At 39.7% G+C, this 27,129-nt stretch overlaps 1 protein-coding gene across 1 annotated transcript in view; it reads right to left on the bottom strand.

Annotated features, from left to right (window-relative positions):
• Positions 1-13,529: 13,529 nt before the first annotated feature.
• grm3 (glutamate receptor, metabotropic 3) overlaps positions 13,530-27,129 on the bottom strand; it is a 144,903-nt gene continuing 131,303 nt past the window's right edge. The window contains exons 11-13 of the mRNA XM_057836602.1: positions 24,340-24,472; positions 24,072-24,252; positions 13,530-19,032 (exon numbers count right to left, since the gene is read on the bottom strand). Of these exons, the coding sequence (XP_057692585.1) occupies positions 18,956-19,032; positions 24,072-24,252; positions 24,340-24,472 (391 nt within the window). The 3' untranslated portion in view covers positions 13,530-18,955. The remainder of the gene's footprint in view (positions 19,033-24,071; positions 24,253-24,339; positions 24,473-27,129) is intronic.

Raw genomic sequence — 27,129 nt, 5'->3', positions numbered from 1 at the left:
ACATGTGCCATTGTTTGAAACTCCCAAACAATTCACTTTGGTTTAATCCACAAAATATTTTGCCAAAACTTCTGTGGAGTGTCCAAGTGCCTTTTTGCAAACATTAAACGAGCAACAATGTTTTTTTTTTTTTTAGACAGCAGTGGCTTCCTTTGTGGAGTCCTCCCATGAACACTAATGTTGCCATAGTTTTACATATCGTTGGTATGTGCACAGAGATGTTGGACTATGCCAGTGATTTCTGTAAGTCTTTAGCAGACACTCTAGGGTTCTTTTTTACCTCTCCGAGTATTTTGCGCTGAACTCTTGGCGTCATCTGTGGTGGACGGCCACTCCTTGGGAGAGAAGCAACAGTGCCAAACTCTCTCCATTTGTAGACAGCTTCTCTGACTGTTAATTGATGAACATCCAGACTTTTAGAGATGGTTTTGTATCCTTTCCCATTTTTATACAAATCAATCATCCTTGATCTCAGGTTTTCAGACAGCTCTTTTGACCGAGCCATGATGCACATCAGAAAATGCTTCTCATTAAGACAATTCTTACCACAAGTGTGTTTTATAGTGGGCAGGGCAGCTTGAAACCACTCATTAGTGATTGGGCACACACCTGACTTACCGATTATAAGACGATGTTTTTTGCATTGAAATAACACTGAAAAAGAGGGGGTCGTCTTATACCCGCGGTCTAGACATTATACCCATTCACGACGCTAGATGTCGCCAGATATCATTGAAGCGATGTTCTGTCATGACAGATCTTAGCTACTCTTTTTAGTTTAACCAGTTTGCATTATTTTATTGCAATGTTTTTCCTTATTCAGATTTGTTTCAAGACTACAGTTAGACTTCACTGTGATGGTTAATGCAATCATTGCAAATTTGTTGTTTTATCACAATAGAATGGTTTATTTTCATTTCAAAAACCAGAAGCCATTCATTTACGAATGTGATTGTACTTTAGTTTACATATTTAAATGTTCAGATATTAACATTTGAATGAGGCAAAATAACATGCTTTTTCTCTCAAATATATTGTTATAATCATTTGTTTCGGATGTATTTGGTGTTCAAAAAGTCTTTTTTCAAACTTGAATCTTGAAAAAGAGGGGGTCGTCTTATAATCAGGGACGTCTTATATTCGGGCCAATACTGTAAATTGGTAAAAAATTGTTTCAATTTCTCTTTAAGTCTCCTTAGGCAGAGGGTTCATTTATTGTTTTTCCCCCTTTTGTCATTGTTTGCATACTATCGTCAAAAAATAAGAAAACCTATAAATGTTTGGGTGGTTTTAGTTAAGGCAGACACTGTTTTTACATCTGTGTGATTTTGACAAATATCTGATCACATTTGATGGTGATTTTATGCAGATGTGTGAGAAATTCCAAAAGGTTCAGATAATCTTTCATACCACTATAGTTTAAATTGTAAGTCCTGGTCAGGGGTCGCGTTAACCGAATATTTTCTGTCGTTGACCGGTTTTTTAAAACGGTGACGGAAAAAACTGAAGTCCATCCGTCATTTTGACAGGTTGCAATTCACACCCCAGACCACAGGGTGGCGAGTGAGCATATTAATTAGTAGTAGTCTCTCTTGATGCATGACGTGGTTGGCCTTACTCGGAAAAATGTCAAGGCAACTGAGCGTCCGAACTAAGGCTACGTTCATACTACAGGGCTTAATGCACGAATCCGATTTTTTCATATTTGTCCGACTCAAGTGAGGCATTAACTTGACGGTCTGAACGTGACAAGTCGCATAGAACAGGACCATTTCAAATCTGATCTGGGTCACTTTTGTATGTGGTCTAAATCCGATCTGGGCCACATTTTTCCAGACTGTCGCGGCGGTCTGTACTGTCCAGTCCCACAAATCGGATTTAATGCAGCAATTACGTCATCAAAAAGCGAGAGACGGTACGGTAGCTACGGTAGCGGTACAGCTGTGCGTTATTAGCGCCTAGCTTGCCTTGAACACGGCTTTTTAGGAAGGGTCGGACTTGACAACAGTCATAAAAAAATAAAAATAGGTTTGAGGATAAGCCTGAGAATGATCGGTTTTCTTTCTGCTCCATTTAAGCAATATTTCAACATTGCTTACACGGCCGAGAGTCGGGGCAAACTGCCCGTATGTGTGTGTGACATGCACGAACAGTGCGTGCATGCTATCGATCCATATACTTTGAATATACGCCTAAACGGGGATTATATATGCCTGTTATTTGTGTCCTCTTTTTAACAGCAACAAGCCTATGGCTACGTTCATACTACAGGCCTTAATGCACGAATCCGATTTTTTTGTCATATCTGTTTTTTTGGCGTGCCCGTTCAGACTGCCTTTGTCAATTGAGACCATTCAAGTATTACGCATGCGCACTAATTCGCAGTCCGACAAGCGCTGAGCAAGACGACCCGCATGCGCAGAAGCATCAAAACAAATGACCATACAATCACACATGCTGGCTGTCATCCGTCATTCCAGGGATATCATATTTTGCTTATTAATAAGAGGACACAAATAACAGGCATAAATAATCCATGTACAGGTTTATATTCAAAGTATATGGATCGATAGCATGCACGCACTGTTCGTGCATGTCACACGCACACATATGAGCAGTTTGCCCCGACTCTCGGCCGTGTAAGCAATGTTGAAATATTGCTTATATGGAGCAGAGAGAAAACCGATCATTCTCAGGCTAATCCTCAAACCCTTTTTTTTTTTTTTTTTTTAATGACTTGTCAAGTCCGACCCTTCCTAAAAAGCCGTGTTCAAGGCAAGCTAGGCGCTAATAATGCACAGCTGCTTGATGTGTGATGGCGCGGTGTGGATTCTCTGTTAAGATTGTTCGGACAGAATATTAATTAAAGATGAATGAAAACTAAATACTATTGAATATGTCATTATTAACATTTTAAAAATTTAAGTGACGGGTAAAAATAGATTATGACCGGATTTTTATGACCCTGTCAATCAAAATGACAGACAACGAAAAAGTCTAGCGCAACCTTTGGTCCTGATAGGATTTTGAGTTTTTGCAGTGTTCAAAATAAATGTATAATACCTGCTGTATTGGAGCACATTAGGCACCAGTGCTACTTGGTGTTTTATCCATCAATAACTACCGACATAAAATTGACAATTAGCTTTATTATATTTTTATTTTACACCCTCATCAGTCTACAGCTCTGTGTTTTTACAGATTAAATAAAGCCTGTATGAAAGACGTTAGCCACTCATCAACAGTAGTCATAATCAGGGGTGAAAGTGGGCCAGAACGGTCAGGAACGCAGTTCCGGTATAAGATTCAGGGCCAGAACGCAGTTCCTGTATAAGATTCAGGGCCGGAATGCTGTTCTGGTACACGGCGCTTCGATTCCGAAAATATGACAGCAACTGTCAAAACGATATGTAAAAAGAAAATGCTCAGCTGCCACACATGCATTTCAGCCCATAGAAGAAAACAATCTAACAACATCAGATTTACATACACAAGTGTTAACAACAAGCATAATAAAGTGCTTGTGTAGCGTAATCTGTTTCCACCAATATTTATTATTGATTTTATTTCACGGACGGCAATGAGGTTTCCCCAGCTGCTGCAGTTATCTGAGTCTGACGATGAGTCACGTCATTGTGCAAATGCACGCAGCAAAGCAATACGCCTGGACGCATTTATCCGTTCAGTTGGCTGACATCCTGACATGTGATCAGCAGAGATGGTTAGCTCTGACTGGTTCAAAGCATGTTGTCTGGAACAGCAAAAAAAAAAAAAAAAAAAAAGCTTGTTGAATTGATGCGACAAAAAAGGGCAATCTTTAAGCGCAACGAAAGAGTTGAGGAGGCTTATTTATCATTTTTAGTTTTATTTGCTCTAATGGGGAGGTTCAGAACATCTTAGGTGTCAATGTGCACTTTGGACTTATATTTGTTCATTTACTGTATGTTAAGCTACTTATTCATTTCCTTATAATATAAAAGAGTCAATGTTTCTTCAAAATATATTCCATTCCACTCTGCATTATATCAGTCATTTGTACTTATTTTTCTGAATGTTACTTATCTTTATTAAAAAAAAAGAAAAAGAAAAAAAAAGTAAATGTTTAACTTCAATTTTAATATATATCGTATGTTCTTAAGTAGTTAAAACCGAGATTTGTATGTGAGGAAATGAGGGAAAATAAAAATTAGGAGATGGAGGTTGGGGTTATTGCTGTTTTTGTTAACTTTTATTTTGCAAATCATTGAAAAAATACAATTTTGAATGACGAATAAATAAATACAATTTCTGGCTCCGTGGCGACCTTCACGTCGGGGAGTTCCGGCAAGAAATTCTATCCACTTTCACCCCTGGTCATAATCAACAGAAAGCTAGCCCCTCTCCAAGGCTAACGTTACGTTAGCAAGGTACAGTAACTTTAGTTTTATTTATTAGCGCTACTTTAACTTTATTTTACCTTGTCCCGAGTATCGATCCTCCTCTCTCGGAGTAAACTGGGTGCTTTCGGTGGAGCGGGTGCTAGGAGGGCAGGGCGCCGAGCCTGGGTTTCGGGGGCGCTCATTGGTCGCGGGGTCCAGCCCAGGGTGCGGGGTCCGCAGGGAGCCGGGGTCAAGCAGGGGCACTGTTACGCAAGCGCTGTCTTACAGTGAATAGATGAAACCGTGTTCTACTTGGTCTCCAGCTTGAAATATTCCTACACTTTTTGACATTTTCTGCTTTTTTTTTGTGCCTTTCTCTCCACTTTTGTCGGCTTTTTCATCTTTATATTCATGCATGGTTGAGATCAAATGTATCCGCTGCCTCTCTCTTTTTCCTGATGTCAGCGCGTTGTGCCGCATTAAAAGTAGTCTGGACAAAACATCATGCTTAGAGCTGGCAAAATTAAACGATTCCTCGAGAGGGAGAAAATTCCACGATCAATATTTGAAATGTAGTTACTGAAGGAATCGTTTGAGCTCTAGTTGTAAATAAAAACTGTGAACCAAACATTTAAAATCAATTTTTTCAATAGGTAAACAAAAATAAATGGTTGCTCTTGTTGTCTATTGCTGTCAATTATGAAAACTAATGAAAACCTGTATTCATTATTTGGAACAATGAATGTTGTCTACTTTTTGTGTGCGGGTCTTGGTTTCCCATGTTGAGTTGTTTGTGGGTTTGTTTTATTTTGTCCAATTAGAATTCAGCTTTTAGTCAGTGTTGTATTCATTAACGAGTTGTTAACGTTGATGAATTGGACATCTAGCACCGTTACTGGCAGCCAATGAGTTAAACAAGAGCTTTGTAAAGGGTCAAGTTGTACATTATTTTGCATCTGTATGCATTGGCGGATCTACTATTCAGGCGAAGTAGGCGATCGCCTTAGGCCCCCAACCAGTAGGGGGCCCCCAACCAGCTGCCCTTGCCCCAACGAGCAAGGGCTTGGGCCACCGGAGCCAGCAACACCCCCAACTATTCGTCATGTATAACTATGTCAGCATACCAAACAAACAAATAACAAAACAAAAAAAGAGAGCCATTTGAATGCTGCATTTATACGACCCCCCCCTCCACACACACACACACACTACAATGGACTGTTCCACGATGACAGACTGAGTATCAGTCGCTTAGCTTCATTTAGTGCCATTTAGCTTAGCTTACCTCCGTTTAGCATCGCTTAGCTCCACTTAGCTGTTCGTTAGCTTCACTTAGCTCTCCCGCATTTTTCACGCCACTAAGCTCGCTATTTTTACAGCTCACTTGCTACTTTGCACGTCAGCTTTCATTTATTTCGAACACATTAGCGAACGTGCTCTCCATGCGAGCCAAAGTGCAGTGAGGGAGAAGTTGAGAACAGGCCACTGATGCCGCTTTTAACTTTCTTCTTCTTCACACCGAACATAAAATACACGACAGCACACCCTGTGGCGAAACAATGCAGTACAATTCCAATCAGTTATCCAATAATACTCAACAGCTGGTTAACAGCATTTGCTAACGAAAATTTTTTAAATCTGTTAGTGACACCACAAGCAATGACGAAGAATGTTTTTTTACGGAGTGTAAAGCTTTCGGGGAGCGGTTTAGCGAACTTACCTCCGGTGAACTTTTCAAAATAAAAGCACGTCATGTAAATAACAATTTCTGGAGTTAATCCCACATACTGTACTTCAGAATTAATATTTTAATATGTTGAGTAAATACTACAGAATACAGATTCTACACTAAGAATTCGCTTTCAAATGACACTGTTTATGACAAATATGATTGGCAATGAATAATTATTGTAATTATTATCCTACTATTATATATAGTAGAATACAATAATAATAATGCTAGAATTTTTTAAAGAATTGTTTTGAATAATGTTGGAAAGGCAAAGTCAGTGTTCTGAATCTATTTACTTCTCATTCTTTTGCACTAGTAAATGCTATCAGCATTTAACCTCATTGTTTATTTGTGATTAATTGTTGTTATTTACATGATTATTTGTACTTTATTAAAGAATTTAAGTCTTCCAAAATGGTTTTGTGAATTAATAAGCGTCAACAAAAATTTCATTTCTAAATTATTAAAAAAAGAAAGAAAATTATTAGATTAGTCGACCAATCATAAAACTAGTCGGCTGACGAATCAGGAAAAAATTTGTCGTTTAGGACAGCCCTAGTGTACCGGAACATATTTCCTCCACACCCTTCTCACCTTTCCCTGACCCAAGAAGAGGGCCCCTGGATATGTTCGCCTTAGGCCCCAAAATTGCCAAGTCCACCACTGTCTGTATGCTGCATAGCCCATCGTGGACGCGGTGTCGCCCAGCTGCTCGGCATTTAACACACGCTACTGCACCGCACACTTCAGTAATCTAAACGAAAACACAGATCGTAAACACGTCGACGCTCGATGTGCTTTTAATTGCATGATGGACAAGGAAGAAAGGAAGAGGGCAAACATTAAACAAGCATGGTGTCACCCGCTGTTCGCTTGTTTTGAAATGTACAAAAAAGTGACCTTTTCCAATCTCCACCCGAACTGGAGCGCGCATCTGTAATAAGGCACATCGCCATATTGAATACAGCACACACACAAGAAGACTAATTAAAAGAAGAAGCAGCAGCTTGGACTCCAACAAAACATGTGTTCATCCAAGCACACCTTTCATTCTAATAGAATCATTGAGCACTACAGTTGTATGGAGGACCAAATGGTACTGAATGAAATATTGAAAAATACCTCTTTAAATGTGTCATATAGGATTTATGCGGCTCATTAAAAAGCATTAAAAGTAATTAAATTGAGTTTGTCAAAATTCAGACCCTCTAGATAGTATGTGGTGCACAGTAGAAAATGTTAAAAAGAATTAAACTTCATGTTGGAGGCACTAAAAATGATCATTGTAAAAACATTTTTAAAAAAAAACAAAACAATTCATCTGAATTTGATTGTGATTATCTGCATGAGAGTGAGCGCAGAGGTACGGAGCCCCTAAAGGGACATCAACAGAAATACAACAAATTTAAACAATCTGAACCAGATAGTATGTGGTGTGCACTAGAAACTGGTGCACAGCAGATAGTAGTGGTGAGCACCAGATAATTTCTGGTGCTCACAAGAAACAATCTGGTGCACCAGATAGTAGTGCGAACCAGATACTATCTGGTGGACACTAAAAACTATCTGGTGCGCACCAGATAGTATGTAGTGCACACTAGAAACTGGTGCACACCAGATAGTATATTTTGAGCACAGATACTAGAAAAAATCTAGTGCACTCCAGCACCAGACGCTATTTGGTGTACACTAGAAACTATCTGGTGCACACTAAAAACAATCTGGTGCGCTCCAGATAGTATGTGGTACGCACTAGAAACTGGTGCACACCAGATAGAATGTGGTGCGCTCTAGAAACTGGTGCACACCAGATAGCAGTGGTGAGCACCAGATAATTTCTGGTGAGCACCAAAAAAATTCTGGTGCTCACAAGAAACACTCTGGTGCACCAGATAGCAGTGCGAACCAGATACTGGTGCACACCAGATAGTATGTGGTGCACACTAGAAACTGGTGTACACCAGATAGTATATGTTGAAATTTCTCAAAAGAAAAAATCTAGTGCGCTCCAGCACCAGACGCTATCTGGTGTACACTAGAAACTATCTGGTGCGCACTAAAAACTATCTGGTGGGCTCCAGATAGTATGTAGTACGCACTAGAAACTGGTGCACACCTGATAGTATGTGGTGCACACTAGACACTGGTGCGCACCAGATACAGTGCCTTGCAAAAGTATTCGGCCCCCTTGAATCTTGCAACCTTTCGCCACATTTCAGGCTTCAAACATAAAGATATGAAATTTAATTTTTTTGTCAAGAATCAACAACAAGTGGGACACAATCGTGAAGTGGAACAAAAATTTTTGGGTTATTTAAACTTTTTTAACAAATAAAAAACTGAAAAGTGGGGCGTGCAATATTATTCGGCCCCTTTACTTTCAGTGCAGCAAACTCACTCCAGAAGTTCAGTGAGGATCTCTGAATGATCCAATGTTGTCCTAAATGACCGATGATGATAAATAGAATCCACCTGTGTGTAATCAAGTCTCCGTATAAATGCATCTGCTCTGTGATAGTCTCAGGGTTCTGTTTAAAGTGCAGAGAGCATTATGAAAACCAAGGAACACACCAGGTAGGTCCGAGATACTGTTGTGGAGAAGTTTAAAGCCGGATTTGGATACAAAAAGATTTCCCAAGCTTTAAACATCTCAAGGAGCACTGTGCAAGCCATCATATTGAAATGGAAGGAGCGTCAGACCATTGCAAATCTACCAAGACCCGGCCGTCCTTCCAAACTTTCTTCTCAAACAAGGAGAAAACTGATCAGAGATGCAGCCAAGAGGCCCATGATCACTGTGGATGAACTGCAGAGATCTACAGCTGAGGTGGGAGAGTCTGTCCATAGGACAACAATCAGTCGTACACTGCACAAATCTGGCCTTTATGGAAGAGTGGCAAGAAGAAAGCCATTTCTCATAGATATCCATAAAAAGTCTCGTTTAAAGTTTGCCACAAGCCACCTGGGAGACACACCAAACATGTGGAAGAAGGTGCTCTGGTCAGATGAAACTTTTTGGCCACAATGCAAAACCATATGTTTGGCGTAAAAGCAACACAGCTCATCACCCTGAACACACCATCCCCACTGTCAAACATGGTGGTGGCAGCATCATGGTTTGGGCCTGCTTTTCTTCAGCAGGGACAGGGAAGATGGTTAAAATTGACGGGAAGATGGATGCAGCCAAATACAGGAACATTCTGGAAGAAAACCTGTTGGTATCTGTACAAGACCTGAGACTGGGACGGAGATTTATCTTCCAACAGGACAATGATCCAAAACATAAAGCCAAATCTACAATGGAATGGTTCAAAAATAAATGTATCCAGGTGTTAGAATGGCCAAGTCAAAGTCCAGACCTGAATCCAATCGAGAATCTGTGGAAAGAGCTGAAGACTGCTGTTCACAAACACTCTCCATCCAACCTCACTGAGCTCGAGCTGTTTTGCAAGGAAGAATGGGAAAGAACGTCAGTCTCTCAATGTGCAAAACTGATAGAAACATACCCCAAGCGACTTGCAGCTGTAATTGGAGCAAAAGGTGGCGCTACAAAGTATTAACGCAAGGGGGCCGAATAATATTGCACGCCCCACTTTTCAGTTTTTTATTTGTTAAAAAGTTTAAATTATCCAATAAATTTTGTTCCACTTCACGATTGTGTCCCACTTGTTGTTGATTCTTGACGAAAAATTAAAATTTTATATCTTTATGTTTGAAGCCTGAAATGTGGCGAAAGGTTGCAAGGTTCAAGGGGGCCGAATACTTTTGCAAGGCACTGTAGTATATGTTGAGCACCAGATACTTTCTGGTGCTCACAAGAAAGAATCTATTGTGCTCCATCACCAGATGCTATCTGGTGCACACTAGAAACTATCTGGTGCACTTCAGATAGTATTTGGTACACACTAGAAACTGGTGTGCTTCAGATAATATGTGGTACGCCCTAGAAACTGGTGCACACCAGATAGTATGCGGTGGGCAATAGAAACTGGTGCACATCAGATAGTATGTGGTGCACACTAGAAACTATCTGGTGCGTACCGGATAGTATGAGGTGCACACTAGAAACTGGTGCACACCAGATAGTATATGTTGAAATTTCTCACAAGAAAAAAATCTAGTGTGCGCCAGATAGAATGAACACCAGACGCTATCTGGTGTACACTAGAAACTATCTGGTGCGCTCCAGATAGTATGTGGTACGCACTAGAAACTGGTGCACACCAGATAGTATGTGGTGCACACTAGACACTGGTGCGCACCAAATAGTATATGTTGAGCACCAAATACTTTCTGGTGCTCACAAGAAAAAATCTAATGCGCTCCATAACCAGATGCTATCTGGTGCACACTCGAAACTATCTGGTGCACTTCACATAGAATGTGGTACACACTAGAAACTGGTGTGCACCAGATAATATGTGGTGCGTATTAGACACTGGTGCGCAGCGGATAGTATATGGTAAGCACCAGAAAGTATCTGGTGCTCACAATAAACAATCTAGTGCGCTCCAGCTCCAGAAGCTGTCTGGTGCGCACCCGATAGCATGTGGTGTACACAAGAAACTGGTGCACACCAGATAGTATGTAGTGCACATTAGAAACTATCTGGTGCGCTCCAGATGGTATGTGGTACGCACTAGAACCGGGTGCATACCAGATAGTATGTCGTGGGGACTAGAAACTCATGGGCAGTATGTGGTGTGCACCAGCAACAATCTGGTCTGCATTAGATAGTATGTGCTGAGCACCAGATACTTTCTGGTGCTCACAAGAAACAATCTGGTGCGCTCCAGGAACTGTCAATTTAATTAATTAATGACACCTATTTCATTCTGTACCACTTAGTCCTACGTACAGTGGGCGAACATCATTTTCTCATTTCTAGATCAACTCATTGGCTGGTTGGATTTTCCCAGTTTGTTACAAAATAATAACTGGAATCTATCACATGAAAATGATGACATCAGAGAAATTTAACGACTCATCAAAATATTTTTGGGAAAAACACAGTGGTACCTCCAGATACGAAATTTCAGTAACCGCAATATTTTTCGACGCTTTTTTGCTTTACATTACAACATACCCGACTTACATGATTTCGACTTTACGACACCGGAGTCTTGTCCACGATTTTGTCTCCAGTCGTTCATTTTATTTATTTATTTTTTAATAATGTAAACTTTTGTCCTGTGATGCATGCTTTTATTTTGGCGCAATAAGCATAGAGCAGGTAGTACTTCAACACGCGAGAAATAGCACATGTACACACGAAGAAGAATGTATTTGCGCACACACGAGGAAGAGCGCATTTGGTCCCACAAAGAAGTCGCACAGCCAAGTGAGAGAGAGAGAGAGAGAGAGAGAGAGGGGAAGATTACAGCTACAAGCCTGCGCGCAAATTTGTTGCTTGTGACATCCACAGAAGCAACACCTGTATATACAGTAGCACCTTTTATACTGTTGATTGCGCGTTTTCAATTGTGGTTGAATATTTTAGCGCGTTTATGTGGCCGCTAACTGATACATGCTAATCGTTTGTGTTGTTTGTTATTGGTGTATCAGCAGCTAGTTGTAAATGAAAATTGAATTTCTGTTGTTGAAGATTAAATTGATTTTATTTCATTTTTATTTAGTTTCATTCCGCAAACCACACAGACATTGTCATTTTGGAGCTTAGCTCGCTGGCTAGCTATGACTTAGCTCCAACGTCTTGGCGATGACGGTACAATGATGTATAATACATGTTTTTGAATAGTTATTTTGAATTTGGGCGGTATTTATGGGTGCTTAAAAGGTTAATTCAGACTTCCGCGGAAATTCAGGTTACGTTGCCGTCATAGGAACGGAACTCATTCATAACCCTGGGACGACTTGTATTATTATTTTTTTGCATTATGTTCTATCATCTACTTCATTACAGGTATTAAGGTAGGTATTACAAAGCATATAAAAGATAATACATTGTGTAATTGATCATTCCCGCTCGCAAACTATTTTAAAAGTCGCGCCATATTATCTTGCTGCCCTATTAGTCAGAATATTTCCCATTATGCTCAGTACCGAGATCCTGCTCTCCTATTGGCCTATTGTTGGGACACAGACTCCACCATGAATTGACAAGACAACTCCCACAGACTTTGCGCCACGCCCTGCCGTAGGGGGCTTGCACTTTGTAACATTGTGAATACAATGAAATGAATGGAAAAAAATTAGCCTAACTTTAGCTTGAAATATTTACGTGAAAAGATCGATAACTGCCCGGTTTTTTGCTTTTAACCAAGAGTCTAGACTGTTTTACGTTCATATCTACAGAACAAATTAGGCGATTAGCATTTAAAACGCAATTCATTATACAAACATATCATGATACGAAAGCAATATTAGTTAAATAAAAAAAATACAAATGATTTTCATATCTTGAGATACCACTGCATTCACATTTGAGGAAAATTGCAATTAGTATCACTTTCATATAACTGAATAAGGGATAAATCCACCAGATTTTTGGAACGCCATAAAACTTAGCCCACTTTGGTTCTTAATGACCCAATTTACTGGAACATTTAGCCTATTATCAAAGTGCACTTTTAAGAATGTTAATACTTACATCTCAAACTATGAAGAATTTTTCTACGCATAAGTTGACTTCATTCTAGTCACGATACATAGATTTTATTTATAGATCTACTTTTTCCTAAGGCTACCTTTCGGAGGAATGTTAGTTTTTCCTCATATGACCACTTTTTCATAAAAATCACAGAACTATATGTACTTTTTTTTTCTTTTCCCAAATCAAATATTACAAACGATTCTATTAATTTTATCTTTGTAACGTCTTACTTGATATTTGTACTGTATTCCATTTACTTATATTAGTTTTGTTATCACAATATGACTATTTCTGTCATTTTTATTTGTGGTGATACACAACCTTTTTCTTGTTGAAATACTTTATTTACTGCTTTTTATATTCAGCTAAGTATTATTTTAAAGTTTTCCTTCTTTACATTGTTATCTTTTGTAATCCTACCCCAGTACATTTTCCCCATATCAAAGCTTTTGTAGTAATTAAAAATATTTTGACCTCATACAGTATGCGTATAATATTTTTCATTTTTTACTATGTTGTGGCAATGTAATCATGTGTTTTGCCCTTATCACATCTTATCCTAATTTTATCAGAATACTATATCTACATTTTTAAGAAGTAAAATATATGGTTTTTATCATTACAAATGATTCTTTTGATAACTTAACATTTTATCTTTGTGACGTCTTACTTGATATTTGTACTTTATTCCATTTACTTAGATTCGTTTTGTTCTTACAATATGACTATTTTTGTCATTTTGATTCATGGTGATTCACGCAACCTTTTTGTTGAAATACTTTTTTATTTCTTAAATATTCAGCTAAGTATTATTGTTTTTTAAATATTTTTATATACATTTTTATCTTTTGTAATCTTACCCCAGTACTTTTCCCCATATCACAATTTTTGTCAAATTTAAAAATGTTTTGACCTCATGCAGTATACATATACCGTATTTTCCGCACTATAAGGTGTATCTAAAAGCCTTCAATTTTTTTCAAAAGCAGACAGTGCGCCTTATACACTGCTCAAAAAAATAAAGCGAACACTAAAGTATAACATTGTAGATCTGAATGAATGACATATTTCTACTAAACACTATTCTTTCCATAGTTCAATGTGCTCACAACAAAATCACACAATAATAGCAATAAAAATCAAATGTGTCAACCCATGGAGGTCTGGATTTGGAACTATACTCAAAACTAAAGTGGGAAAACACACTACAGGTTTATCCAACTTTTATGTAATGCCCTTTAAACAAGTCAAAATGAAGCTCAGTGGTGTGTGTGGCCTCTGTGTGCCTGTGTGACCTCGCTACATGCCTGTGCATGCTCCTGATGAGATGACGGAGGGTGTCCTGGGGGATCTTTTCACAGATCTGGAGCAGGGTATCAATGAGCTCCTGGACAGTGTGAGGAGCGACCAGCCTGTACTGTGTTTTTACACTTTCATTTCGAGTATAAGTCCAAATCCAGACCACCATGGGTTGATACGTTTGATTTTCGTTGATATTTTTTGTGTGACTTTGTTGTCAGAACTAGGGATGGGAATTGATAGGATTTTTACGATTCCGATTCCATTATCGATATTGCTTAACGATTCGATTCTTTATCGATTCTAATTTTGGGAAAAAGAACAAACGTTTTGATTGGCATCGAGTTTGTTTAATCAGAACTCACAACCTTACAAACTCACAACGAAATCAAAAGAGGCCCAAAGCCTCAATGTTAACTGTGGCAATAAGTGGCAAATACACAACAATGTGTAACATTTTACTGAAACATTTATCTAATAGAAATAAAAAATATTGGTATATATTGGCAGATAGGTTGTTGTTCTGCCTTTGGCAATATGTGTTAAAGCAGGGGTCCCCAAACTTTTTCCTGTGACGGCCACATAACTTTTCCCTTCTCTGATGAGGGGCCGGGGTCAGTTTGTAACAGAAAAAGTGTGACGATTGCAGAAGTGCATAAATGTAAAAAAATATTGTTTTTCAGAAAGCCACAATCAAATAACCCTTTCTGGATTCTTCACGGAATGAAAGTAAATAAAATAAAAATAATAATATAATAATAATAATTAATCATAAAAACACTATTAATTAAATAGATAATAACCAAATAACCCTCTCTGAATTCTTCAAGGAAAAAGGCCAGGAAATAAATAACACGATTGAGGAAAAAAAAAAAAATTCAAAATGGCCGGACCAAATGTGGAGGCGGGCCATATTTGGGCCGCGGGCCGCAGTTTGGGCACCCGAAGAAATGCCGCATCCAAGCGAGTGAGCGAGCGAAGTGAGAGAGGGAAACACTTCTACGAGCCTACGTTCTTTGTTAATGTTAATATCTACAGAGGCAACGCCTGTATGTATCATCTTTTGTGTTGTTGTTGTTGTGTTTCCACTCGCGATCGGACACTTAAATCCAGTTGTTTAGTGGTTTGAACGACGTGCTAATGCTAGCGAACGAATGCTAACCATACTGTTATTAGCAGCTAATCATCGCTGATTTACGTTGATGCAAACCTGTTTGTTATTGGGGACGAAATTGATTTGTTTCATTTCTATTCTTAGTTTCACTCTTCAAGTGATGGTTGAATAAAGTCAGCAAATTATACCAACGTCTTCTACATCGTCATTTGGGAGTTTAGCTAGCTGTAAAGCCAGAACTGAGCTTTAGCCTCTCTGTGAGGACAGCGCAGTCGTATTCCCTCCCGATGCAGTTACCTCCACCTTGCAATGACTGCAAGTCACTTTGTTGTAATTTTTCCTCGTGAAGTGAAGACACACTTTCGAGCGTTTGAACCTACGTGCTGTCATTGTTATGTTTATGGCTGCAATGCTCGTGCTTACCCGTCGTAACCTTTCATTTTCACACTCTTTCCTGGTGAAGTGTAGTCAAACTTTGGAGCGAGTGGTTCTTGGCGCCATGCTAGTTTGATGCGTCTGGACAACAACACACGTCACGACGCAATACGCGTCTTTAGGAATCGTTAAAGGGATCGTTAAGGCTTTTTCATTGTGATGTCGAGGCCTCGAAACACTCGGAACCGGTTCCGAATTGGAAACGGATTTCGATTCCCATCCCTAGTCAGAACATTCAACTATGGAAAAACCAATCTATTTAATAAAAAATATTTCATTAATTCAGATCTGTAACATGTTATGTTAGTGTTCCCTTTGATTTTTGAGCTGTGTTCCATTTAGCGCAGCACTATGTAGTGGATGTATAACGCAACCCAAATCACTACTACTACCACTACTACTGCGCCTTATAATGCAGTGTGCCCTATTAATGAAAACAATTCTAAAATAGACCATTCATTGAAGGTGCACCTGATACTCGGATGCACCTTACAGTGCGGAAAATACAATAATATTTTTCATTTTTTTACTTTATTATTGTAATGTAGTCATGTGTTTGCCCTTATCACCACTTATCCTAATTTCATCATGTTATCGTGGCAATGTAAGGAATTTTGTTTCATTAAATTAAAAATAATATACTAGTATACAGTGGTATGAAAAAGTATCTGAACCTTTTCAAATTTCTCACATTTCTACATAAAATCACCATCAAATCTGATCTGATCTTTGTCAAAATCACACAAATGAAAAAAGTGTCTGCTTTAACTAAAACCACCCAAACATTTACAGGTTTTCATATTTTAATGAGAATAGTACGCAAACAGTGACAGAAGGGGAAAAATAAGTAAGTGAACCATCACATTTAATATTTTGTGCCCCCCCCCTCCTTTGGCAGCAATGACTTCAACCAGACGCTTCCTGTAGCTGCAGCCCAGTCTGGCACATCCATCAGGACTAATCTTACCATATTTTTCTCTACAAAACTGTTGTAGTTCAGTCAGATTCCTGGAATGTCTGGCATGAATCACTGTCTTTAGGTCATGTCACAACATCTCAATGGGGTTCGAGTCTAGACTTGGACTTGGCCGCTTCAGAACTTCTGAAGTCTATTTACATCTGTATTTTGGATCATTGTCTTGTTGCAGCATTCATCCGCTTTTTAGCTTCAACTCTGACAGAAGGCCTCAGGTTTTCTTGCTAAACATCCTGATAAACTTTCGAATTCATTCTTCCATTAATGATTGAAGTTTTCCAGGCTCTGAGGTAGCAAAACAGCCCCAAATCATGACGCTCCCTCCACCATGCTTCACGGTGGGGATGAGGTGTTGATGTTGGTGAGTTTTTCCATGCTGTCAAATACTTGTTCTCCCCACTGTATATATTTTTTAATTAAATCGTTTTCTAATTGTATTTAACGTTACAGACAATGTGTTACACTCATCCAGAGTCTTTAGTTTAGGCTTAAAGTAGGGTTATCAAATTTATCGCGTTAACGGCAGTAATTTAAAAAAAAATTATCACGTTAAAATATTAAACGCAATTAAGGCATTCGCTGCACGACCCACTCACGCATTGTCGCGTTCAATCTTTAATGGCGCCGTTATACCTATATATAGAGCTAAAAGGCAGCGTAAAATGAGTAGAGTGAATTTTGGCAGCCTATGGAGACTTTTTTTTAATTGGCTAACGCTTTACAATCCCTCTCCCAACGATTAGAAATATCGTGGGATGCAATGTGGGGAAGAAAGGTAGTAGTCGATCTATTTATTAACACCCTATGTTATTTCCCAACGCAGAGAAGATATATCAATTGGTACCACTACGCACAGTCATGGTTCCACTTCCCATCATGCATTTGGGCAGAAGTTAAATGGCTACAGTATGATTTACTGAAAGCTCAACAAATACACTAGATGGCAATATTTAGTCGCAATATACAAAGTCACATTTATCTTTTAAGAATTACAAGTCTTTCTATCTGTGGATCCCTTCCACAGAATGAATGTTTATAATGTAAATGCCATCTTGAGGATTTATTGTCATAATAAACAAATACAGTACTTATTCACTGTATGTTGAATGTATATATTCGTCCGAGTTGTATTCATTTTTTTCTTAATGCATTGCCAAAATGTATATGATTGGGAAAAATTATCGGGAATGATTGGAATTGAATCAGGAGCAAAAAAAAAGCAATCGGATCGGGAGCAAAAAAAAAAAAATGATCGGAAAATCCCTACCTATAAATGTTTGGGTGGTTTTAGTTAAAGCAGACACTGTATTTTCATCTGTGTGATTTTGACAATGATCAGGTCACATTTAATGGTGATTTTATACAGAAATGTGAGAAATTCCAAAAGGTTGATACTTTTTCATAATATTTTACAATAAAAATTTTTCACAAACATAGCATTTTTCATTGATGACTATTTTAGATATTACGATCATGTCCACAGTTTTTTTTTTTTAAATTTAAAATTATTTTTAGATTATTTCTCTCATGAATACATTCTCATTACATCGATAATTCAGTGCAATAATATACAGTATATTTTAATTATTTGATGTTTGATGTTGACATAATTTTGACAGTGATTTTATTTTATTTTTTCACATTTAAAACCTTGTTGTGTAATATCTTGACTCAATTGTTTTCCCCATCACAGTATTTCCTTCATCTTACCACTTTTTTTTTGGTCAAAATGATTTTTCGTCTCTATATTTACTGCTTGGGTGAACACACGTGTGTAATTATGGCCATTTAGATAAAGGGATTATATGATTACACTTCTTTAATATAAAAAAATGTATCAAAAGCAACACAACTCATGAAGATGTCATTTTTCTTTCCTTTTTTTTGTACATGTTGTCCATTGCGCTCACATTCAGTCCTGCCTAAACACTGTCCCACACATATTGTGCTATTTCAACCGTGGGCCATACTACACAAAAAGGTACACACTAGAAATGCATACATTGGAGTATTATTATCATTATTACAACGAGAACCTACAAAAAGACCATGAGAATTATCATCATATTAACAATAATAAAAAGTCAGTGGGGTATTGCAAGGGTCCGCCTCTTTACCTCTGTGCTGAATCTACTGTATTTACATCATAATAACAAAGCTATCAAAAAACAAGACTCCAAAAGTTCCTTCTAAAAATGTTTTTTTGTTGTTGTCCTTTTTGATGGTATACTTACAACAATGTCCATTCCACATATGTACAAGCCTTTTAGAAAATAATTTAAGAATAGTTACACACTTTCTACAATGCCGGGACCGGATGGTTAATGAGGCCGCAACGTTAGGCGAACCCACGAAACCTCATTGGCTCTTAGTGTCTTAGAGTAGGCGGGGCTAACAGTCTTAACAGCAAGGAAGTTGGAAGGTGCAGTCACAGAGAGGAAGTGGTAGAGTCGACGACCTCTCTGCCGTTGCACACCGTCGGGACGTAGTGGGCGCTGACGGAAGCTGCAAAAGTTGAAGAACGCGTTAAAGTGGACATTTTGTGTACAAAGGATTCTTATTATTAATACAATATTTTGATTAACATATTTTCTGACATTTGCCACGTTTACATGGAGCCAAATATTCCAATTACAATCTGAATATTTGTTCAAACCGAATAAATGTGTTCCATATAAACACCTCATTCGGAATGAACAGGGCCAAACCGAATGGAATTTCATTCCGATTCACAGGGGTGGAATATTCCTTTTCCCAAACCGATTAGAAGTAAAACTATATCATGTAAACAGGGAAGCGGAATGGTGTCTGGTTGCGTTCTTTCTGCACATGCTCCGTACTGACGTGGTGACGTCACTTTGTGACGTAAGTAACGTCACTTGCAACATGGCTTCCAAGCACAGCGCACCTAATTGGAGTCCGGCGGAAAGATTGTATTTAATTCAAACTTTAAAAGAATTGAATATAATTGCTCGCTTAGACGGGCGTAAAACGAGGAACAGTGAACTATTTAAAAAAGTTCACGAGAGGTTACACGAAGCCGGAATAGACCGGAGCGTTGACCAGATTAGAAACCGGTGGAAAACCGGCTACTACAAGGCAAAAGAGCAAAACAGCAGAAGCGGATACGACCCCACAAACACAACAAGTGGGTTAAAGTTAAAACAGCAGCTAATCTGACGATCGATCTCCATGTTTTGGAAAGGCAGTCACATGTAAACGCTGGATCGGAATATATGAAGTGACATGTAAACAGCTGATCTGAAATTTCCATTCGGAATGATTTGAATCGGTATGAATAAAAGTCAGCATGTAAACGTGGCTATTGACGGCTACGGAGTCCCTAAAGGGACTTCGACAGAATATGGTGCGCACCACATACTATTTGGTGTGCACCAGATAGTATGTAGATGTCTACGGAGCCCCTAAAGGGACATCGACAGAAAAAAAAAAAAAAATTATCTGGTGCACACAAGAAATTATCTGGTGCGCACTAGAAACTATCTTGTGCACACTAGATAGTATGTGATGTGCACTGGAAACTGTCTGGTCCTCACCAGAAATCTGGTGTTCACCAGAAATCTGGTGTTCACCATATACTGTAGTATGTAGATGTCTACGGAGCTCTCAAACGGACATCGACAGAAATAAAGTCATTTTAAACAATCTGGTGCGCACCAGAAACTATCTGGTGGCATCAGACAGTATGTGATGCGCAATAGAAACTATCAAGTGTACACCAGAAATCTGGTGCGCACTAGAAACTATCTGGTGTGCACCAGATAGTATGAAGATGTCAACAGAGCTCTGAAAGGGACATTGACAGAAATAAAATAAATTTAAACAATCTGTTGCGCACTAGAAACTACCTGGTGCGCATCAGATAGTATGTGATGTGCAGTAGAAACTATCTGGTGGGCACCAGATAGTATGTAGATGTCTAAGGAGCCCGTAAAGGGACATCGACAGAAATAAAATACATTTAAACAATCTGGTGCGCAATAAAAACTATCTGGTGGGCACTAGAAACTATCTGGTTTGCATCAGACAGCATGTGGTGCACACTAGAAACTATCTGGTGCGCATCAGATAGTATGTGTTTCGCAATATAAACAATCTGGGAGGCACCGAATAGTATGTGGTGCGCAATAGAAACTATATGGTGTGCACCGGAAAGTATGTATATGTCTATGGAGCTCCTAAAGGGACATCGACAGAAATAAAATAGTAGATAGTATGTGGTGCACACTAGAAACTTATTTACAACAGATAGTATGTGGTGCGCATTAGAAACTGGTGGACACCAGATAGTATGTGGTGCGCATTAGAAACTGGTGCACACCAGATAGTATGTGGTGCACACTAGAATCTGGTGTGCACCAGATAGTAGGTGGTGAGCACCCGAAAATATCAGGTGCTCACAAGAAACAATCTGGTGAATTCCAGCACCAGAAGCTATCTGGTGCGCACCTGATAGTTTGTGGTGCGCACTAGTAACAGGTGCGCATCAGATAGTATGTGTTTCGCAATATAAACAATCTTGGAGGCAACGGATAGTATGTGGTGCGCAATAGAAACTATATGGTGTGCACCAGAAAGTATGTATATGTCTATGTCTACGGAGCTCCTAAAGGGACATCGACAGAAATAAAATAAATTTGGTGCGCACCAGATAGTATGTGGTCCACACTAGAAACTGATTCACACCAGATAGTATGTGGTGCGCATTAGAAACTGGTGGACACCAGATAGTATGTGGTGCGCATTAGAAACTGGTGCACACCAGATAGTATGTGGTGCACACTAGAAACTGGTGTGCACCAGATAGTAGGTGGTGAGCACCCGAAAATATCTGGTGCTCACAAGAAACAATCTGGTGCATTCCAGCACCAGAAGCTATCTGGTGCGCACCTGATAGTATGTGGTGCGCACTAGTAACTGGTGCGCATCAGATAGCATGTGGTGCGCACTAGTAACTGGTGCGCATCAGATAGTATGTGGTGCGCACTAGAAACTGGTGCGCAACAGATAGTATGTTAATGTCTACGGAGCTCCGAAAGGGACATCGACCGAAATTAAATCAATTTAAACAATGTGGTGCGCCCCAGAAAGTATGTGGTGAGCACTAGAAGCTATCTTGCGCACACTAGAAACCATCTGGTGTGCACCAGAATCTATCTGGCGCGCACCAGAATCTATCTGGCGCGCACCAGAAACTATCTGACGTGTACCAGATTGTTCCTAGTGCGTTCGAGACAATGTAATGGTGACAATGTGCAAGTAATGCAGTAATATCTTTATAGTAGAGTCCTAGTGCGGACCAGAAACTATGTAGTGCACACCATATAGTAAGAGGTACGCACTTGAAACTATCTGGTATCTGGTGCGCACTAGATTGTTTCTAGTGCGTTCCAAGAAAATGTAATGGTGACGAAGTGCAAGTAGTGCAGTTATATCTTAACAGTTGAGTCCAAGATTTAAGTAAAGCTCAACTAAATCCTGTATTATCATTTTTAGCGCACCGAAACTGCTGGTGTCCGATGCGCGCCTGCAGTTTGTGGCCTAAAAAAGGGAACTTTCTGGCGAGGATCAGATTGTTTATGGTACGCACCAAATTGTTTCTACTGCGCACCGGCATTTCACATAGTATGTGATGCGCAATAGAAAGTATCTGATGTGCACCAGATTGTTTCTAGTGCGCATAACATACAGTGGGGCAAATAAGTATTTAGTCAACCACTAATTGTGCAAGTTCTCCCACTTGAAAATATTAGAGAGGCCTGTACTTGTCAACATGGGTAAACCTCAACCATGAGAGACAGAATGTGGAAAAAAAAAAACAGAATCACATTGTTTGATTTTTAAAGAATTTATTCGCAAATCATTGTGGAAAATAAGTATTTGGTCAATACCAAAAGTTCATCTCAATAACTTTTTATGTACCCTTTGTTGGGAATAACGGAAGCCAAACGTTTTCTGTAACTCTTCACAAGCTTTTCACACACTGTTACTGGTATTTTGGCCCATTCCTCCATGCAGATCTCCTCTAGAGCAGTGATGTTTTGGGGCTGTCGTTGGGCAAGACAAACTTTCAACTCCCTCCACAGATTTTCTATGGAGTTGAGATCTGGAGAGTGGCTAGGCCACTCCAGGACCTTGAAATGCTTCTTACGAAGCCACTCCTTTGTTGCCCTGGCTGTGTGTTTGGGATCATTGTCATGCTGAAAGACCCAGCCACGTCTCAACTTCAATGCCCTCGCTGATGAAAGGAGATTTTCACTCAAAATCTCTCGATACGTGGCCCCATTCATTCTTTCCTTTACACAGATCAGTCGTCCTGGTCCCTTTGCAGAAAAACAGTCCCAAAGCATGATGTTTCCGCCCCCATGCTTCACAGTGGGTATGGTGTTCTTCGGATGCAATTCAGTATTCTTTCTCCTCCAAACACGAGAACCTGTGTTTCCACCAAAAAGTTCTATTTTGGTTTCATCTGACCATACCACATTCTCCCAGTCCTCTTCTGGATCATCCAAATGCTCTCTAGCGAACCGCAGACGGGTCTGGATGTGTACTTTCTTCAGCAGGGGGACACGTCTGGCAGTGCAGGATTTGAGTCTCTGGCGGCGCATTGTGTTACTGATAGTAGCGTTTGTTACTCTGGTCCCAGCTTTCTGTATGTCATTCACTAGGTCCTCCCGTGTGGTTCTGGGATTTTTGCTCACTGTTCTTGTAATCATTTTGACGCCACGGGGTGAGATCTTGCATGGAGCCCCAGATCGAGAGAGATTATCAGTAGTCTTGTATGTCTTCCATTTTCTAATAATTGCTCCCACAGGTGATTTCTTTACACCAAGCGTTTTACCTATTGCAGATTCAGTCTTCCCAGCCTGGTGCAGGTCTACAATTTTGTCTCTGGTGTCCTTCGACAGCTCTTGGGTCTTGGCCATAGTGGAGTTTGGAGTGTGACTGACTGAGATTGTGGACAGGTTTCTTTTATACCGATAATGAGTTAAAACAGGTGGCATTGATACAGGTAACGAGTGGAGCCTCGTTAGACCTCGTTAGAAGAAGTTAGACCTCGTTGACAGCCAGAAATCTTACTTGTTTGTAGGGGACCAAATACTTATTTTCCACTCTAATTTGGAAATAAATTCTTTAAAAATCAAACAATGTGATTTTTTGTTTTTTTCCCCAAATTCTGTCTCTCATGGTTGAGGTTTACCCATGTTACCCATGTACAGGCCTCTTTCATCTTTTCCAGTAGGAGAACTTGCACAATTGGTGGTTGACTAAATACTTATTTGCCGCACTGTACATCCGCAGCCATTCCCAATGATGTATATTAGACAGTATTTTTTTTTTTTTTAAATTTGGCAAAAAATTGGTAACCCCTGTGATGGAGGGTGATTCGTGTAGCTGTTAAAAGTGTAGAGATTTTCTAACACAATAAACTGAACAAACCCAATTAGCAAGGAACATGAAAATGCAGTCGACTGTTGATTTGCGATAGTGAGCCCCAAAAAATAATGAGTTTGACCCAGTACCGTGAGAGGCGTAGGAGGTGGCGGCCGCCCCGCTGACACTGAAGCGGTTGAGGTTGAGCCTGTGACTGGTGACGTTCTTCTGGGGCTGGAACATGATGATGTGAACCTTAGGGGCAAACATGCAGCCCAGCACGACAAAGCCGCTCAAGCTAACCGATATGCACATGGTGGTCGTCTGCACCTAAAACCAGAAACACACCAAGACTTTGATATTGTTGACTTACCTCGACAGACAACTTAATGTGAATATGAAATCTTGAGGTGGTACCCTGTAGTCGCTGGACGTGACATAGAAGATAGGCAGAAAAGCCAGCCAGATGATGCAGGTCGTGTACATGGTGAAGCCGATAAATTTTGCCTCGTTGAAGTTCTCCGGGCACTTCCTGGTCTTGAAGGCATAGCTGAATAGAGTACAACCATAGTCATTATCAGAAAACAGTGTTCCAAAGTCACAAAGCACAGAAATCCCGAGTTTTGCGAGACTGATTGAAACCACGTAAGGGAGGTAATATCATATCTGACATAGACACGTTAAAATCCCTGCAGCATAAGACACTCTAAATTAAAACATAGGCAAAAGAATATGTGATATTGATATTTATATACAAGTTAAAAATAGCCCTGTGAGAAATTCATAGTTAATTGAAAGTTCTTTTACAGTGGGGCAAATAAGTATTTAGTCAACCACCAATTGTGCAAGTTCTCCTACTTGAAAAGATTAGAGAGGCCTGTAATTATCAACATGGCTAAACCTCATCCATAAGAGACAGAATGCGGAGAAAACAAAAACAGAAAATCACATTGATTTTTAAAGAACTTATTTCCAAATTAGAGTGGAAAATAAGTATTTGGTCACCTGCAAACAAGCAAGATTTCTGGCTGTCAAAGAGGTCTAACTTCTTCTAACGAGGTCTATTGAGGCTCCACTCGTTACCTGTATTAATGGCACCTGTTTTAACTCATTATCGGTATAAAAGACACCTGTCCACAATCTCAGTCAGTCACACTCCAAACTCCACTATGGCCAAGACCAAAGAGCTGTCGAAGGACACCAGAGAAAAAATTGTAGACCTGCACCAGGCTGGGAAGACTGAATCTGCAATAGGTAAAACACTTGGTGTAAAGAAATCAACTTTTGGAGCAATTATTAGAAAATGGAAGACATACAAGACCACTGATAATCTCCCTCGATCTGGGGCTCCATGCAAGATCTCACCCAGTGGCGTCAAAATGATAACAAGAACGGTGAGGAAAAATCCCAGAACCACACGGGGGACCTAGTGAATGACCTACAGAGAGCTGGGACCACAGTAACAAAGGCTACTATCAGTAACACAATGCACCGCCAGGGACTTAAATCCTGCACAGCAGACGTGTCCCCCTGCTGAAGCCAGTACATGTCCAGGCCCGTCAGCGGTTCGCTAGAGAGCATTTGGATGATCCAGATGAGGACTGGGAGAATGTGTTATGGTCAGATGAAACCAAAATAGAACTTTTTGGTAGAAACACAGGTTCACATGTTTGGAGAAGAAAGAATAATGAATTGCATCCGAAGAACACCATACCCACTGTGAAGCATGGGGGTGGAAACATCATGCTTTGGGGCTTTTTTTCTGCAAGGGACCAGGACGACTGATCTGTGTAATGGAAAGAATGAATAGGGCCATGTATCGAGAGTTGAGTGAAAATCTCCTTCCATCAGCAAGGGCATTGAAGATGAGACATGGCTGGGTCTTTTAGCATGACAATGATCCCAAACACACAGCCAGGGCAACAAAGGGGTGGCTTCGTAAGAAGCATTTTAAGGGCCTGGAGTGGCCTAGCCACTCTCCAGATCTCAACCCCATAGAAAATCTGTGGAGGGAGTTGAAAGTCCGTGTTGCCCAACAACAGCCACAAAACATCACTGCTCTAGAGGAGATCTGCATGGAGGAATGGGCCAAAATACCAGCAACAGTGTGTTAAAAGGTTGTGAAGAGTTACAGAAAATGTTTGGCCTCCGTTATTGCCAACAAAGGGTACATAACAAAGTATTGAGATGAACTTTTGGTATTGACCAAATACTTATTTTCCACCATGATTTGCGAATAAATTCTTAAAAAATCAAACAATGTGATTTTCTGTTTTTTTTCTCCACATTCTGTCTCTCATGGTTGAGGTTTACCCATGTTGATAATTACAGGCCTCTCTAATATTTTCAAGTGGGAGAACTTGCACAATTAGTGGTTGACTAAATACTTATTTGCTCCACTGTAATTAAAAAAAAATAATAATAATTGAAAGGTTAAGAATTTAATATAAACTATGCCATTTTATTGACCCTGCCTACTAAAGAAATTGGAACCTTTAAAATCCAAACGATGCCCAACCCTACTCGTAACTGAAAGAAAGTAATCAGATTACAATGAGTACAATTAGGCTACGTTCATACTACAGGTCTTAATGCACAAATCCGATTTTTTTGTCATATCTGTTTTTTGGCGTGCCGGTTCAGACTGCCTTTGTCCATTGAGACCATTCAAGTATTACGCATGCGCACTAATTCGCAGTCCGACACGTGCTGAGCAAGACGACCCGCATGCGCAGAAGCATCAAAACAAATGACCGCACATGCTGGCTGTCATCCGTCATTCCAAGGATATCATATTTTGTTTTTCAAAAGGAGGACAAAAATAACAGACATAAATAATCCCCGTTTAGGCTTATATTCAAAGTTTATATGGATCGCTAGCATGCACGCAATTTCCGTGCATGTCACACACACATACGGGCAGTTTGCCCCGACTCTTGGCCGTGTAGGCAATGTTGAAATATTGCTCACTTGGAGCAGAGAGAAAACTGAGCACTCTCAGGCTTATCCTCAACCCATTTTCATTTTTTATGACTGTTGTCAAGCCCAGCCCTTCCCCAAAAGCCGTGTTCACTGCAAGCTAGGCGCTAACAACGCACAGCTGCACCGGTACGGTAATGTCTCTCTCGCTATTTGATGACGTAATTGCTGCATGAAATCCGATTTGGGAGAGTGGACAGTACAGACCGCCGCGACAGTCTGGAAAAA

This window comes from Corythoichthys intestinalis, chromosome 5 (assembly GCF_030265065.1).
Source record: "Corythoichthys intestinalis isolate RoL2023-P3 chromosome 5, ASM3026506v1, whole genome shotgun sequence".
In the NCBI taxonomy this organism is placed as follows: domain Eukaryota; kingdom Metazoa; phylum Chordata; class Actinopteri; order Syngnathiformes; family Syngnathidae; genus Corythoichthys; species Corythoichthys intestinalis.
Note: the sequence above shows the minus strand (reverse complement) of the source record. Positions and strands in the feature narration are given on the sequence as shown.